The sequence below is a fragment of the Penicillium diatomitis genome, assembly GCF_028827545.1.
Source record: "Penicillium diatomitis strain IBT 30728 chromosome Unknown utg000004l_segment0_segment0, whole genome shotgun sequence".
NCBI lineage: Eukaryota > Fungi > Ascomycota > Eurotiomycetes > Eurotiales > Aspergillaceae > Penicillium > Penicillium diatomitis.
This window is the reverse complement of record NW_026623176.1, coordinates 1,506,112-1,521,211: the sequence shown is the minus strand read 5'-3', so window position 1 is coordinate 1,521,211 and position 15,100 is coordinate 1,506,112. Positions and strand designations below refer to the sequence as shown.

General features: G+C 51.1%; 4 protein-coding genes across 4 annotated transcripts; 2 read left to right on the top strand and 2 right to left on the bottom strand.

Annotated features, from left to right (window-relative positions):
• Positions 1-871: 871 nt before the first annotated feature.
• N7539_003818 (mismatch repair ATPase MLH1) lies at positions 872-3,338 on the top strand (the record flags this gene model as incomplete). Its single annotated transcript, XM_056933420.1, has 3 exons — positions 872-1,219; positions 1,274-1,540; positions 1,602-3,338. The coding sequence occupies 3 exons, from the start codon at positions 872-874 to the stop codon at positions 3,336-3,338; spliced, it is 2,352 nt and encodes a 783-aa protein (XP_056790961.1).
• Positions 3,339-4,288: 950 nt separating this feature from the next.
• pps1 (tyrosine/serine/threonine protein phosphatase PPS1) lies at positions 4,289-6,661 on the bottom strand (the record flags this gene model as incomplete). The annotated part of the gene is made up of 6 exons (XM_056933419.1): positions 4,289-4,415; positions 4,470-4,526; positions 4,583-4,703; positions 4,782-5,678; positions 5,740-5,826; positions 5,899-6,661. 6 exons carry the CDS (start codon positions 6,659-6,661, stop codon positions 4,289-4,291), a joined length of 2,052 nt encoding a protein of 683 aa, XP_056790960.1.
• A 1,984-nt stretch (positions 6,662-8,645) lies between these two features.
• Positions 8,646-9,209, bottom strand: N7539_003816 (uncharacterized protein; the record flags this gene model as incomplete). Its single annotated transcript, XM_056933418.1, has 2 exons — positions 8,646-8,708; positions 8,844-9,209. The coding sequence occupies 2 exons, from the start codon at positions 9,207-9,209 to the stop codon at positions 8,646-8,648; spliced, it is 429 nt and encodes a 142-aa protein (XP_056790959.1).
• Positions 9,210-13,466: 4,257 nt separating this feature from the next.
• N7539_003815 (phosphoinositide binding protein ATG18) lies at positions 13,467-15,043 on the top strand (the record flags this gene model as incomplete). Its single annotated transcript, XM_056933417.1, has 5 exons — positions 13,467-13,518; positions 13,593-13,747; positions 13,851-14,010; positions 14,062-14,929; positions 14,995-15,043. The coding sequence occupies 5 exons, from the start codon at positions 13,467-13,469 to the stop codon at positions 15,041-15,043; spliced, it is 1,284 nt and encodes a 427-aa protein (XP_056790958.1).
• Positions 15,044-15,100: the final 57 nt, after the last annotated feature.

Below are 15,100 nucleotides of genomic sequence, written 5' to 3'. Positions count from 1 at the left end.
TTAGAAGACACCGCGACCGGATGCTCGTTTGGACCGCACTAGACTCAAGTTGACGGGGGCCTCAATGTCACATGAAGTTCTTCAGATCTCTTCCTTGCAAGGCTGAATTTCAGCGCGTCAAGTGAGATGAGCATGGACCGGAACACTAGCAATTCGGTCTAGACCTGAGCTACATAGCAGATGTATTGCGAAGCTCATAAAACGCATATTCACTTGAAGGTGAACTCGGATTGGTACACACTGACACAGAACACGTAGTTATGTACTGGGCTAGAACAGGTATCCATTCCCGACATAAAATTCGAATGATGCTTGAAGAGACAGATCATGTGACATGCCTCTAAAGTTGGTGCAATTTTAAGCCTCCAGATAGTGAGACGTATTGAGCATTTCTTCCAGTTATTATCGCTCGCTCATCTCATCAATGACAGGCAATCGGAACAACGAAACACGAACAGATCGGACAGTAGATGATCCTTTCAGAGAACTAGTGTATGCCCTGGATCTTGAATGCTGGAACATGAGGACCCTTACGAATCCCGAGAGTGGTCGGATTTAAAGCAGGGTCTACTCTAATCGCTATCAAAGGAACACCTGCTAGCACTTCCAATCAGTTACTAGGTAGGTACATAGATCTTTTTCCTGCTCATGTAGAACGGTCGAACGGGCAGGTTGGACTCCATTACAGTTTGTAAATGCACGGTCCACTTGAGTTGTGCGATATCGTCATCAGAGTTAGTTCCAGGAGAGGCTCCACCGAGACTGTCCCCGGCAGTGCTTATCGCCTTATCACCTAATCACCCTATGGACTTTCCAAACATCCATTTTCTCTCCGCATCACCTCGCCACATGTGTCGCGCCATAGTTCAATATGGAAGTAACGATGGGTGAAGCCGCAGATGCAAGAGGTACGAAGCGTCCAGGCGAGGAACAGGATGCCCCTGAGCCTCCAAAACCCAAGCGTATCAAGGTAGGGAAAACATCATTTGTTGTATCTAGAAAGTCCTCCTCGAATATCAGCTCACCTTGGACAATCAAGGCATTAGATCCCGACGTGGTGAACAAGATCGCTGCGGGCGAGATTATTGTAGCACCGATGCATGCGTTGAAGGAATTGATCGAAAATGCTGTTGACGCAGGCTCAACGTCCTTGGAGGTCCTGGTCAAGGATGGCGGGCTGAAGTTGTTGCAAATAACGGACAATGGACATGGAATCGACGTGAGTTGGTTGATAAGTGTGAGCTGTTGGTATTCCCATAATGACCTGTGCTAGCGTGATGATCTCCCGATTCTATGTGAGCGATTCACGACCTCCAAGCTTAAGGAATTTGAAGACCTGAGTTCTATTGGAACGTACGGTTTCCGAGGCGAAGCGCTTGCGAGTATCAGCCACATCTCCCATTTGACCGTGACGACCAAGACGGCAGGCTCCAGCTGTGCTTGGAGAGCACACTACGATAGCGGAAGGTTGGTCCCAGCTAAACCTGGCCAGCCTGCTGCGCCCAAGGCTACCGCGGGACGAGGAGGAACCCAAATCACAGTGAGTGCTCGTGCCACCCCCATGGATCGGAGTAAGGTCTGGAAGTTGACTGTGTCTACAGGTCGAAGATCTTTTCTACAACGTTCCTACTCGACGACGAGCCTTCCGGTCCGCGAGCGAAGAATATGCGAAGATCCTTGATGTAGTGGGGAGATATGCGGTCCATTGTGCAGGTGTCGCATTCTCGTGCCGCAAACATGGTGATTCTGGGGTGAGCATCTCCACACCTTCAAGCGCTTCGACGACAGACCGGATTCGCCAGATTCATGGGAGCGCCGTCGCCAACGAATTGGTCGAGTTCAAGGTCGCCGATGACAAGCTGGGGTTCCAAGCCTCCGGTCTTGCTACAAACGCAAATTATCATGTCAAAAAGACGACTATTCTTCTATTCATCAATCATCGTGCCGTTGAGTCTACTGCTATCAAAAGAGCGGTGGAACAGACATACTCTACCTTCCTGCCCAAGGGTGGCCATCCTTTCGTCTACCTCGACCTCGAGATCCAACCTAACCGAGTTGATGTCAACGTGCATCCGACAAAGAGGGAGGTCAACTTCCTAAACGAAGATGAAATCATTGAGATGGTGTGCGACGAGATAAGATCCAAACTTGCTCAAGTTGACTCAAGTCGCACTTTTCTCACACAGAGCCTTCTTCCTGGAATGCAGACTATCGAGACTTTACAACCAACCTCCAAGGATGGCACGGCGGATGGCAAAGTGGGTGGTACTCCAAAAACCCCTGCAGCCTCAAAGCGCCCATACGAGAACAACTTGGTTCGTACGGACTCGAAAGTTCGAAAAATCACGTCCATGCTCACGCCGGCTGCGCTTGCATCGCCGGCTGACCCGAACTTGGTGGGTGAGCCGGGCATCGCACCCCCGGCTTTACAAAATGACGGCCTCCAATATGAGACCACCGATCGACAACCACTGCGGATCGCGCTCACTTCAGTCAAGAACCTCCGCGCCGCTGTCAGGGCTGCCATGCACAACACATTGACTGAAACATTCGGCTCACTCACATACGTCGGCTTAGTTGACGAGCAACGCCGTCTCGCAGCAATTCAATCCGGCGTGAAGCTGTACCTGGTCGACTATGGCCTTGCCTGCAACGAGTTCTTCTACCAAGTTGGACTCACCGACTTTGGTAATTTCGGGATCATCAAGCTAGAACCTCCCCCAAAACTGGGGGACTTGCTTCAAATCGCTGTCGACTTTGAAAAGGAGGAACTAGCGGATGAAAATAGCCCAGAATCAGAAACCATACTCGCCAGTGCGGCAGAGCAAATATCACAGACTCTGATTGAACGTCGCGAGATGCTGGATGAGTACTTCTCAATGAAGATCAACGAAAAGGGCGAGTTAATGAGCCTCCCACTATTACTCAAGGGCTACGTCCCATCGCTCGCCAAGTTGCCGCGCTTTCTTCTCCGTCTGGGCCCATACGTGGATTGGACAAACGAAGAAGATTGTTTCCGCACGTTTCTCCGCGAATTGGCTGCCTTTTATACACCCGAACAACTCCCCGTCTCTCCTGTGCCTTCGGCCAAAGACTCCACAGATGCCGCGATCGCTCCGGAAAGTCAGCAAGGGAATGACCAGCACAATACAGAAGGCCAAGAGGTTCTTGGTGAAGATCCAAGCATTCAGGCGCGTCGTGCCCAGCTGATGAGAATGTTGGAGTATGCTGTCTTCCCAGCCATTCGATCCCGTCTGGTCGCTACGACGCGGATGCTCAAGGGCGTCGTTGAAGTTGCCGATCTGAAGGGGCTTTATAGGGTGTTTGAGCGTTGCTGAGGCTTTGGACTCGGCGGAAACGGATTGCGCCTAGATTATCAGCGTCATATTACACGCTTACGCCCTCGTCGTCCAAGGTCAACTTTTTATACCACCCATCTGTATTCTATTTTAGCCTATATGGCTCGTCATCGGGCGATAAGCTGCGATTTTGAATTCTGCTCGAACTACCAGTATGAAGCTGTTATGTCTGATCGGTGCGACTGAGATAAAATGGCAAATCTGCGTCTGCAACATTCAAGGATTCAAATATTCAATCTAGGTGTACGTACAGTAGATACGAGACCCGAAGAAGGAAATCACCGAAACCAGCTAATTGTCGAGATATAACAATCGATCCATGTTATGCCATTGTAGTGTAAGCTCTGTGGGAACAGCCATGCAACATGGGACAACAATGCCGTACACATACGCAGCAGAAATTCAAAGTCCGCAACGGAGACCCCAGACAAGTAAAGAATGATCACTTCAATAAATACGAAACGAATGTCAACTCAAATCATAAGATAGGCTCAGCTGAAGTATACCAGAGGCAGCCAATTGTGGCGTAAGAAATAAAGGTAGTAAGTATGGAAATGGAAGAAGTAATCTCGCAGAAAGAGCCGTGTCCGTCATCATGAATGCGTGTCATCAAACAATAGTTAGTGGCCAAAATGCCAGCTCCGAATGAAGAAAAAAAGTGGTAGTGCCAGGGTCCAGTAGTTAGTGTCTGAGGGTCGTTGATCAGACATCACACATACATGGCCGTTAAGAGTCGTCAGGAAGGATAGAATCTTCATCAAATGGGGTCGTAATGCAACAGGGGGAAGGAAGTGATGGGTGTCGCTTAAATCGATGGCCACCTCAGACATTCAGTCGGCTTAGGGCTTGTCTTCACTTTGACTGGCCACCGTGGAGGTCATTTGGTCAAAGTGCGTGTCGTGGAGCAGGGGTACGCATAGCACAGCGACTTATGACCGCGCGTACGGCTTGTTAAGCAGAGCGATCTCTCGACAGACAGTCGTCCACTCTAGCTCGCGTTTGGACGGAAGGCCCCGCTTCTGCTTCTGCAGTTGCTCCCACTGTAGGAGCTCATAGCTGGTAACGGTACTGTCAGCAAATGAAAAGCTAGAATGAGATGCTAGAACTCACACAAAACGAAGATGGGGCTGAATGATCACATTCAGGCGTCTAGCCCGGACGAAACAACTAAGAAGGGGTTAGATCAAATTTATATTAGGGAGCACACACGGGTCAGGACATACTAGGCACGAGGAAATGATAGCCCCTGTGATGCCATGACTTCTGCGATGCAGATACTGGCCGATCTCGAGACTCCCACACGGCAGTGGACCAGGGTCGCGCTCCCATCGTCCTTGCCTTGACCTGAGACGGGGTTAGCACACGTGCGCGAGCAACATCAATACGTGTAACGCCTTGCGACACGGACTTGGGGGTACTCACGTAGAAATTCGAGACATCTGTCGATCTCCTCAGAAAGGGGATCGATGCCGTTATCCTGGACATTGTGGATGAACATGAGGTTCTCGCTGCCCCACTGCGAGCGTTCGTCCGAGCTCCAATGAACAACCTCTCCAATACTCAGAACACGGCGAATGCCAAGCTCTCGCAGGAGAGCCGGATTGTTCGCATGGTTCAAGTTTCCCAGATACAAGTGGGGTAGGATCCGACTGGGGAGAGATCCGTCCATCTTCAAAAACCAGTCAGGATCCCAGACGCACGATGTGTCCACAGATCCGGTGGCCGGACTCTCCTGCAACAGACGCGCCTGGATATGGCTGAGGAATGCGACGTCGGTCGGGTACGTGAAGAAGTTTCGCTTTTTGTCACAGTGCAGCTGAAGCCAGGCCTCCGGGGCAGGGACCCCCTCCGCAAACATGTAGTAGGCGATGGCGAGCAACGAACTCTCTGTGTATCCATCCGCGCAGTGAATCAAAATACGGCGAGCTGGTCTTTCGGTACGGCCCATGACAACGTCGCCATCTAGATCACTTGTCTCAGGTGAGTGATCTGGATTTGCCAGATAGTAGATCCATCGAATCGTGTTCACGATGTCTTCTATTTCCCGGGTATTGCCCGAGGGGAGCACAACTGAGCCGGAAGAGGGGAACTCCATGCGTTGAGTGCCGCCCTCGAGCTGTTTGTCGATCATCCCCAGCAGTCGAGGACCCGGGATATTGGCCATATCGCTGGCCTCGACGAACAGGTCATAACACTCGTCCTTGGGTGGCGAGCGAACGTGAGGTCTCAGCATGTAGTCGGGCGTGGGCCCCAGGAAGACATTCTTGGAGATCTCTGATGCCCGAGACATGCTCCGCATTTCGAATCGTTCCCATTGGACTGTGAGATGGTCATTAGTCGTGGTCTGGAGAAGGGTGATTGTAGAGCCGACGCCACATACACAAATCCATGACATTACCAGTACTGTGACCAGCGCTGTCTACAGCCACGAGATCAGGATGTTCTTTCTCGAACTCCGCAAAGGGATCTAGTTTCAAAATTCAGCGTGTCAACACAGGGATGGTTATCATAGGGTGGTGCACGAAGGCAGAGAACTGACCCGTCAGGACGAAGGTGTTGTACGTAGGCCGCTCTTGTGCAGGATCGTGCTTCATCCTCCAGGCTTGTTGCGCGGTTACAAAGTCCTCCGCTAGTTCCAGCAGGTCCGATTGACTGTCTCCATCCTCGCCGTAGATAATGATATCTGACATGGCCGCCAGCTTGGCTGTTTGGATCTGGAAATTACGCACAGAGAAACCTTCTGGGGGATCAGCCATCAAGAAGCGAGCTGAGGGGTTGATGACCTCTGGTGCGGTCACTGCACCCTTGATGCGAGCTCTGTTCAAGTTGTCTCCCAGCTTGACGATGGTGATGCCGCGCCAGCACCAGGGGGTTCGACGCAGCCCACGCTTGCGGTTGGTGAAGAACCCTGTCTGGAGACGATTGTCGGGATGAAGCCCATGTAACCACGGGAACATCTGCGAGGGATCGGGTAATGGTTGTGCTGCCTGGTGGTGGATTGCTTTGGCTAGGGTTTCGGCGCCAATGCCGTACACCTGAGGCGACTCTGATGGTGAAAGTGCGACAAACCCGGTTGGCGGGTAGAGTATTGAAGAGGCTTGTTCCTGTGTCACACGTGATTCACGAACATCAGTCAGGCGAGGGGTGGTTTCTAGAGGCGACGGTCCCGGTGGACACACGGGCAAATGTTTGTTCGGGATGGGGCTCGGTCTGCGAGGGATAGCCAGGCCTGTCGGGATGGGGGATGCCGGCGGTGTCGAGTGCTGCAACGCATGTTGCTGCTGAACCACGACGGTGGCCATGTTGAGTCTGGGTTTCAATTGACAGGGTACTGTGTAGTCAATGCTTGTCCTCTGCTTGGGGATGTGGATTCTGGCAATCAGAAAGAGGATGAATCGATTGTCGCGGTCATATCCTTTGTCGATCCGAGGATGCTAGGAATCAATCGGCCCCGGGGGAAGGTGGGCGGCGTGCTTGAGAACGTGCCGCAGCCTCGACACCGAGCCTATGTAGGGTTAGCAATACTGTTCTTTGCGAGTGAACCGCTCCGACGCCACACTTTAAACAGAACTGCACCAAGTGGGCCATCAGCAGCACTGGAAGAAGGGAGACCGGCTAACCCGATTGACAGTGACAGTAGTTTATGGATAGCGATCCAGCAAGGGGTGCCGAAGAATGCCCGAGGGAAAAGAGAGGAGAGAGGACCGGGGAGAGGTACGGGATGACTTTTGCGGTCGAGGTCAATCGAGGTGTCACAAGAGGATGTGTCAGTCAAGTGAAGTAACAAGTTTTCAGCAGACGGTTGACTCTCAAACTGATGTGAAGACGTTAAGAAGCAAAGTGAAAGTAATGTGAGTCGAAAGGGGAATGGTAAAAGGGAAAGGGTGCGGGAGGGGAAAGCAACCGTTTGTCTTTCAACGAAGAGGGCGGGCAGTGGTAAATCACAGGAGGCAGCGGTTTCCCAGAGAAGGACTCATTTAACTACGACTGGGAGTACCCGCCGTACTACTGGTGTGAGTAGGACGTTGGGAGGAAGATGGAGGTGATGGTGAACTCGGCGGATCGAGGGTCTACCAAGATACCCCAGTCGGAGGTACCTCAAACATTGCAGTTCGGTCGTCCAGTCCAGCGCCCATCCAACATCCGTCCTCCACTGCTTCCAGTCCCGCCGCGAAGTGGATAAGTGCCTCCCCGTTGATGGAGTGGGCCCTCGTGGAACGTTATTTGGAACGGAGCGACGGACAGACTGCAGCGTGCCAAGTGCTTAGTGTCAGTGCCTCTGTCCGTGCTGTTGTTGGGCCTGGACCTGGTCAATGTAAGCACCTGCATAGAGACCAGACAGCATCACCGTAGTCGTAGTAGTCGTAGTAGTCGTAGTAGTCGTAGTAGTCGTAGTAGTCGTAGTAGTCGTAGTAGTCGTAGTAGTCGTAGTATTAGTAGTATTAGTAGTATTAGTAGTATTAGTAAGTACTTAGTACTTACTAAGTTAATAGTACTTGCATGAGGCGAGAAATGTAAAGGTAGCCCACATGGACGATACTGTATATGTGCTTCGGCCGCTTATGAGGGAGAGGGCATCCTACCTACTATACTTACCTGTCTAGGTACTTACTACAGTAAGTCACAGTACTGACTACTAGTACTAACTTAGTACTTACTGAAATCACTAATCAAGTCATGCTCGGTAGGCGTTAAATACGGCGATTACTGCTGCTAGTGATAAGAGGGAGAGTATTCCCAGTACTCAATAGTCCCTGCACTCTAATGACCTACAATCATATACACATCTTGCCCACGATCCATGATGTTACTGACAGACTTCCTAGTTCAGGGTGTTAGGGGAACGGGGATATAGTTCAAATCGACTGTTAGGGTTCAAACTGTGACCATCAACAATACACTTCAGTTGTAAGTTGTAACAAGCTTGGGTACTGATAGTGATACTCAATCCTTCAGTTGTGTCCCGTGACGGTCAAAGGTACATGCCGACGGTGTAACTTATCATCGGCGTCAGCATCTCGTTCGGCTTGGTCCCGCCCATGGCTCCATCTCACGGACTGTCTCCACTTTGGTTCCAGAGGTTCCAGAGGCTCCAGAGGAGACCTTGATGGAGCTACAGTACACGACAGATCCCTGTTTTTCTATTTCCTGTTCTCCCGGCACACTCGTGAGTCGTGACTACTGACTACTAGTCAGTGACTAGTAAGTTGCAACTACTATAGTATTCACTGCTTGATGGAGTCTTCCCCCAATTCCACCCACACATGAACCGTAATCTGATATGTGTTATGGAGAGCTCGGAAAGTCTAGATAAGTCACCGAACCGTACTTGGTTGCCTTATCGACCGTCTCAGTCGTCGAGTCTCCAGGGTCAGTCACACTTACCCTCCAACACTTTCTCCGTCTGATCAAAGTGTGGGAGACATGCCAGGACATAGATCCCGACCGATCAGGTGAATGGCTCAAAGTATCGGAGCACCGTACGTGAATGGATGTATCTTGCCTGCGTTGTGAAGGCACCCTACAAGGGAGTCGTAGTAATTTAGTACTACCGAAGCAGCAGCAGTAGTAGTAGTAGTAGTAGTAGTAGTAGTAGTAGTAGTAGTAGTAGTAGTAGTAGTAGTAGTAGTAGTAGTAGTAGTAGTAGTAGTAGTAGTAGTAGTAGTAGTAGTAGTAGTAGTAGTAGTAGTAGTAGTAGTAGTAGTAGTAGTAGTAGTAGTAGTAGTAGTAGTAGTAGTAGTAGTAGTAGTAGTAGTAGTAGTAGTAGTAGTAGTAGTAGTAGTAGTAGTAGTAGTAGTAGTAGTAGTCGTAGTCGTAGTAGTCGTAGTAGTCGTAGTACTGGACTGCCATGATTTTTGAGTGTCTCGGGGATAAACTCCCATCTGTCCATCAAGCTCTCTTGCTCTCTGCCCCTCTTTGAGTTCGGCCTCTCAACCCCCCTCCACTCATCACTACATTTCGCCAATGAATCTCTCTATCGCCGAGTGTTTCGTTTGATGACGCTGAGATTCTGACCTTCGTCCTCGGGTGTCTCGTGTGGGACCTTCCAGCCGCGCTCTCTCCATCGTGGCTGCACCACCAGCCCCTCTGCGCACCTGGCTTCTCGGCCTTGCTGGCCTCGCCCGTGCATCCACCCATCCGGAGTGGGACTCGACTCTCCAGAGCACTATTGTCCCAGAGGAGTAGTCCTATGATCCTATCTGCACCCGCACCTGCATCTGCACCTGCATCTGCATTTACGGTACATCACCTCCACCAGTCTCACTGGCGCCATGATGGATCTCTGCTCTCAAACCCACCCCTCTGCTGGCTACACTTGACATTTTGCGGGACGCCAACTCGTGAATGCTGACAAGTGGAAACAACACAAAAAGCCCTCTCCACACATATGGACCACACTTTGCCCGGGCCGCGACTGCACACGAAGCACCCACCGGGCAGCAGCCGCCTCTTCACAGTCAGCCCCAGAGTGGTCGCCCCAGCTTTGCCCGTGGGGGACCCTCACGACGGTCGGGCAGAACTACAGTCGGGACTCGGTCGAATGCTACGGATACTTTCCATGAATGTAGCAGCTACATCCACCATGCAGCACAGCTCACGCATGCGGGATTCTGACTATCCTCGGGACTCGTGGGCCCATGGAATCACCCGCGCGGACATGCTTTCCTGGGCAAGACCCATGGGTTGAGCTGGAAAGTCAATTTGACGACCATCCTTCTGATTCACGGAACACACAAGAGCGATATCATTTCCAGGCCCTCGGTACATGAGTCGCAGAACTGCCCAGCGAGATTGATAGTGATATGCCGATAACACATCCACGACTGTTTGTGGACCGAAGATCACCTCGTGTAACAGGTGAATTACGCAATATCCCCGACCGGGGGAGTGTGGAAGACGGTCCGGCCTGACGACATGAGCGGCGATGGTCCGGTTAGTTTAGCTCAGAGTTTTCGCTTCTGTGGTCCATGATTCGTCCTCGTGTGGCCCGTGCTAGGATCGAGACTTGCTTTCCGCTCCCAGAGATAATAATGGCGCCGATGTGTTGGAGATGTGGGAGGTTGACCCCGGATCGTCCCTGTGATCGGGGGATTCCCTCCCTCTATTGTTGAACGCAGGGTGGGGTTGCAACATTCTTTCTCTCTGGGTACCGACTCTACCGAGGACCGGCTGCTGACTTACTCCCGGAGAACGGCGCCGGTGCGGGGCATCTATGATGATGCTTGTCAAATGCCCACGGCTCAGGATCAGCGAGGTACCGGACGTACCCCCAGATATGGGGCCCGCTCGAACGTGGACTCTACCTTACCTGACCTTCACTCTTTCAGTCCTACACGTGACAACATCATTAGTACATATCGGATGATGGCGACAGGCACGCCTCCCGTCGCTCCATCGAGTGGGAGATAATTTCGCGGCGAATGAATGGTGACTGCGCACCCTCTTTGGCCAGAGGAGAACACAGCCCTGCCAGCGAAGTTCGGTTCACTACAGTTACCGTCGCCCAAAGCGCGCTGTCTGCTACGCTTCAATGCATCCATTCGTCCCTCAGCGACACTGATTCGTGGGGAGATATGTAATAGAACCTCAAGTAATCTCATTTACTTATCCAGGGAGAGATGTTTGCTGCTTGCCCATCAAAACAAGTGGCATCATGTGGCGGAGGATGCCTCATTACCCAATCTGCCCATCGAGTCATGCCCTAATCGTCTGTCTCATAGATTAGCAAATCTTGTATCTTGGGTACTGGAAGATTCGGTAAGCTTACCGTGTCCAGCTTGTTGTCCGTCTCCCACACATCCCGCACCCTCCAATCAGGACCTCTGGCTTGGGCATAACCAAAGTATTCGTTGTCTGCATTAGATTCAGGTGACCTGCTCATGTAGTAGGTAGGCACTAGGCCCTGCCAAGACGGATCTCGATAGACAAAAATCAGGTATGCAACTCGATTCCCTACTTCCATACTGCTGACTCGCGCCCCCTTGAGAGTGAAGTAGTCTGCACCGCGGCCTTAATTCTGACTTGATAGAGCTGAATACCCTCACACGTGAACTGGGAGACAATTCGTACTCGTTACCATAATTACAAAGGTTTCGCTCTTTCCACCATTTGCCCTGAAGTTCATCTCCACATAGCGCCTGCAATGCAATACCCGACCCAGAAAGAGCATCCAAGCCATCAATGTCATCGAACGTGCTAACCTTAGCAATGACATCTCATTCTACTGCTCACCATACTTTACCCCTAACATGAACTCACCATGACCCGTTGCCCGATCATTTGGTTCGCCACGCCCGGTGATGGAGATGTCTTTCTTGGTCTGATGATCATATCCCCATGTCCTCCGCCCCCTACCGGCTATGCTGATGATGCCTGACGGCAGGCTGCATGAACTTGGACCGGAATCCACAGCGCTGTCGGCTTGCGTTACACATGATCTGCTGAGAAATGTCCCTCGCTCAGAGGGAGTATGATTTAGAAAGGGTTAACGGGTGGAGATGGGCGGCTTCATGTGTTGATTCAATAAATAGGGAGTTTTTGAACCCTTGAGCTCGGTATGAGGCGGCCGACAGAGGGAGACCTTCAATGGAGGCGAACGTAATCTTGTCGAAGCATGCGCAGTGACAGTCCAGCTCAAAAACACTACTGCATCGGCAAGGCCACGAAATCCAATATGAAACAGAAATCCAAAAAGAAACCAAGGATCCCTCCTAAGCACCGTAGACTGTCCAGCGCCCGAAACAAATCAGATTCAGGGGACCATAAATAGCGTATAAATCAATTCTAGCAGTCCATTGCTCGTACAACTTCAGGAATTGATGGTCCTCCCCCTTCCCCCTTTTGACTGGTACCCTACTGGTGTCGTTCTGATCATCATGTGATCGCCACATAGGCACACTATTATGCTCTGCGTGACAACCCCAGTCGGTTGCGCAACTGACTCGGTATGCTATAGCACGAGAGCCACTTGGGCCCGAGTCATCCGCTGGAATCTCTATGCATCGATTCCGATCCTTTAATAGTCAGGATGGCGATGAGTTCCCGCTGGCCTTGCTGCTCGGTGTAATCTCCAACCCGAGTGCGGTTGCAGTTTCTCTCACTCTCGCCATAGCTCGTGCTTAAGGAGGGAATCCAAATTATGTACGCAAGGAAAACTGAACTTTCGTCCTGGTGCTGACTTGAATTTCAGAATGGACTGTAGTCTATATCTCAGGGCCTCTGAAATGTAATTCATCGTGTGTGGAGCGTGTGCTGTGTAGTACTTGCCCATGACGACTTCCATCGTCACCTCGACTGCCAAATCTTTAAAATTCGCTGAATTGATACACGAAGTCGTATGAAGCTCTTGCCAAAAAGACACAGTTAAATGGCCTTCGCAGTCGAAGCGAATACTCAGGCAAATACCTTAGTGCAAAGTTTATACTGAATCACAAAAGTTGAAAGTGTTACCTGTATACCCAGAGCTACTGGCATTTGCGTCAGGTTGATATGAGCTCAATAGGGGGTTTCATGACACGTCTCGCGCATTGTGGTAAATTTTCATCTCCAGTCCTGCAGGATCAAGGTCAATAATCGTGTCTCGTACTTCATTCGAGTTCACAAAGCATCGTCTCTCATGAGATGCCAAAAAAGAGTTGAGCCGGCAAGAGTGGCCCGCATATTTATGGTGAGGAATGATCTTCCAATATTTTGTAATTCTAAGCTTCAATCGACGCCGCTGATCTAAATTCCCTCTCGAGTAGAGATTCAGCCAAATGCGGCTGAATAGACGATAAGCATTGATTGCATGATGATAAGGGAAAGATGAGTATCCGCGGGCGGGCGGTGGAGTATCAAGGTGTGGCCCAAGCGCCTCGGCGAACTCGCTTGCGCCGACAAAGGGTTCTCCTAAGGTTGCCTCGAGCCTGATCATTTGCGTCGCTTGTACTTGATACGTCTAGGGTGCTCTTTCCTGGCTCATCATTTTAGACAATGAATAAGACCCAAGTGCTTCAGGGCCGATATTGACAGTGCACCAAACCAACACCCGTCGCGTCACCACCAAGCGGGGTACAATTTCTCCGCAGTGACTTTTGAGCTCCGGTGACATCACGCATCTCATCGACAATGGCGATGAATTTTGTGACCTTCAACCAGGACTACAGCTACCTGGCGGTAGGTGAGTCTCTCTTAGTGTCCTCACTTCATGCTTTCGCGTACCATTTTGTCGCCTCATCACTGACTCATGACCAGCGACGTCCAAGGGCTTTCGCATTTTCACCACCGATCCCTTTGCTAAGAGTTATGAAACAAAAGAAGGCAACATCGCTGTTATCGAGATGCTCTTTTCGACCTCCCTAGTCGCACTGATTCTCTCCCCACGGCGCCTCCAAATCACGAACACCAAGGTTCGTCCGGAGTCTGCACCCGCAAGACTTTCACCGTCGATAGCATTATGCTGGTTGATTAGCCTGGAATAGCGTGTCTGATGTATATTCTTTCCCCGAGCAGCGTCAAAGCACGATATGCGAACTCACCTTTCCCACGACCGTGCTCTCCGTGAAGCTGAACCGGAAGCGCTTGGTTATCGTGCTCGAAGACCAGATTTATCTCTACGACATTCAAACGATGGGGCTCTTATCAACGATCGACACCTCACCAAACCCGCATGGTAAGGCTTCAAGTGTCAAGGCTGGACAACGCCATCTCTAACATGTAACAGCTATTTGCGCTTTGGCGCCCTCATCAGAAAATTGCTATATGGCATACCCACTGCCGCAAAAGGCTCCAACGACTATCAAACAGCCTGCACATGCTCCCCCCGGGACATCACATGTCTCCCCCACTACCGGAGACGTCTTGATCTTCGACGCCGTCAAGTTGGAAGCCATCAATGTCATCGAAGCTCACCGTTCTCCACTTGCCTGCATCACATTGAATAGCGATGGCACGCTGCTCGCCACTGCCTCGGATAAGGGCACCATCATTCGAGTCTTTTCCGTTCCCGATGGTCACAAGCTCTATCAGTTTCGACGAGGATCAATGCCCTCCCGCATCTATAGCATGTCTTTCAACACGACCTCCACTTTGCTCTGCGTCTCGTCTTCGACAGAGACGATTCACTTGTTCAAGCTGACCCAGCAGGGACCCACTTCGGATGGCTCATCCGCCCACTCACCAGTAGGCCGCGACTCGCAATCGGCCAGCAGCTTATATGGACACCATGACGACGATGAGAACAACGGGGAAAGCAGCGCCGACCTTGCAGCCAGAAAGCACAATGGCACCCTGATGGGCATGATCCGCCGGACTTCACAGAATGTTGGCGGAGTAGTCGCTGCCAAAGTGGGCGGATACCTGCCGAAGGGGGTCAGTGAGATGTGGGAGCCCGCGCGAGACTTTGCTTGGTTCAAGCTTCCTCGATCTGCTCAAAGTACAGGCAGTGGTGGCAGCAATGGACCGCTCAGAAGTGTTGTCGCCATGAGCAGCAACACGCCGCAAGTTATGGTCGTCACCAGTGATGGCAACTTCTACGTCTTCAATATCGATTTGTCCAAAGGTGGAGAAGGGACACTCACGAAACAATACTCGTAAGCAAAACTGCTACTCAAACCCGCTCTCTATGGACCTAACTGACATGATAACTTGTACTCAGGGTCATCGACTCGGTCGATAAACTGGGGCATCCGTCTGTGGATTACTAAGAGCAACTTGTTCAAGGATCATGATTTATCATCTGCGCCTCTGCGCGTTCCTTTCTA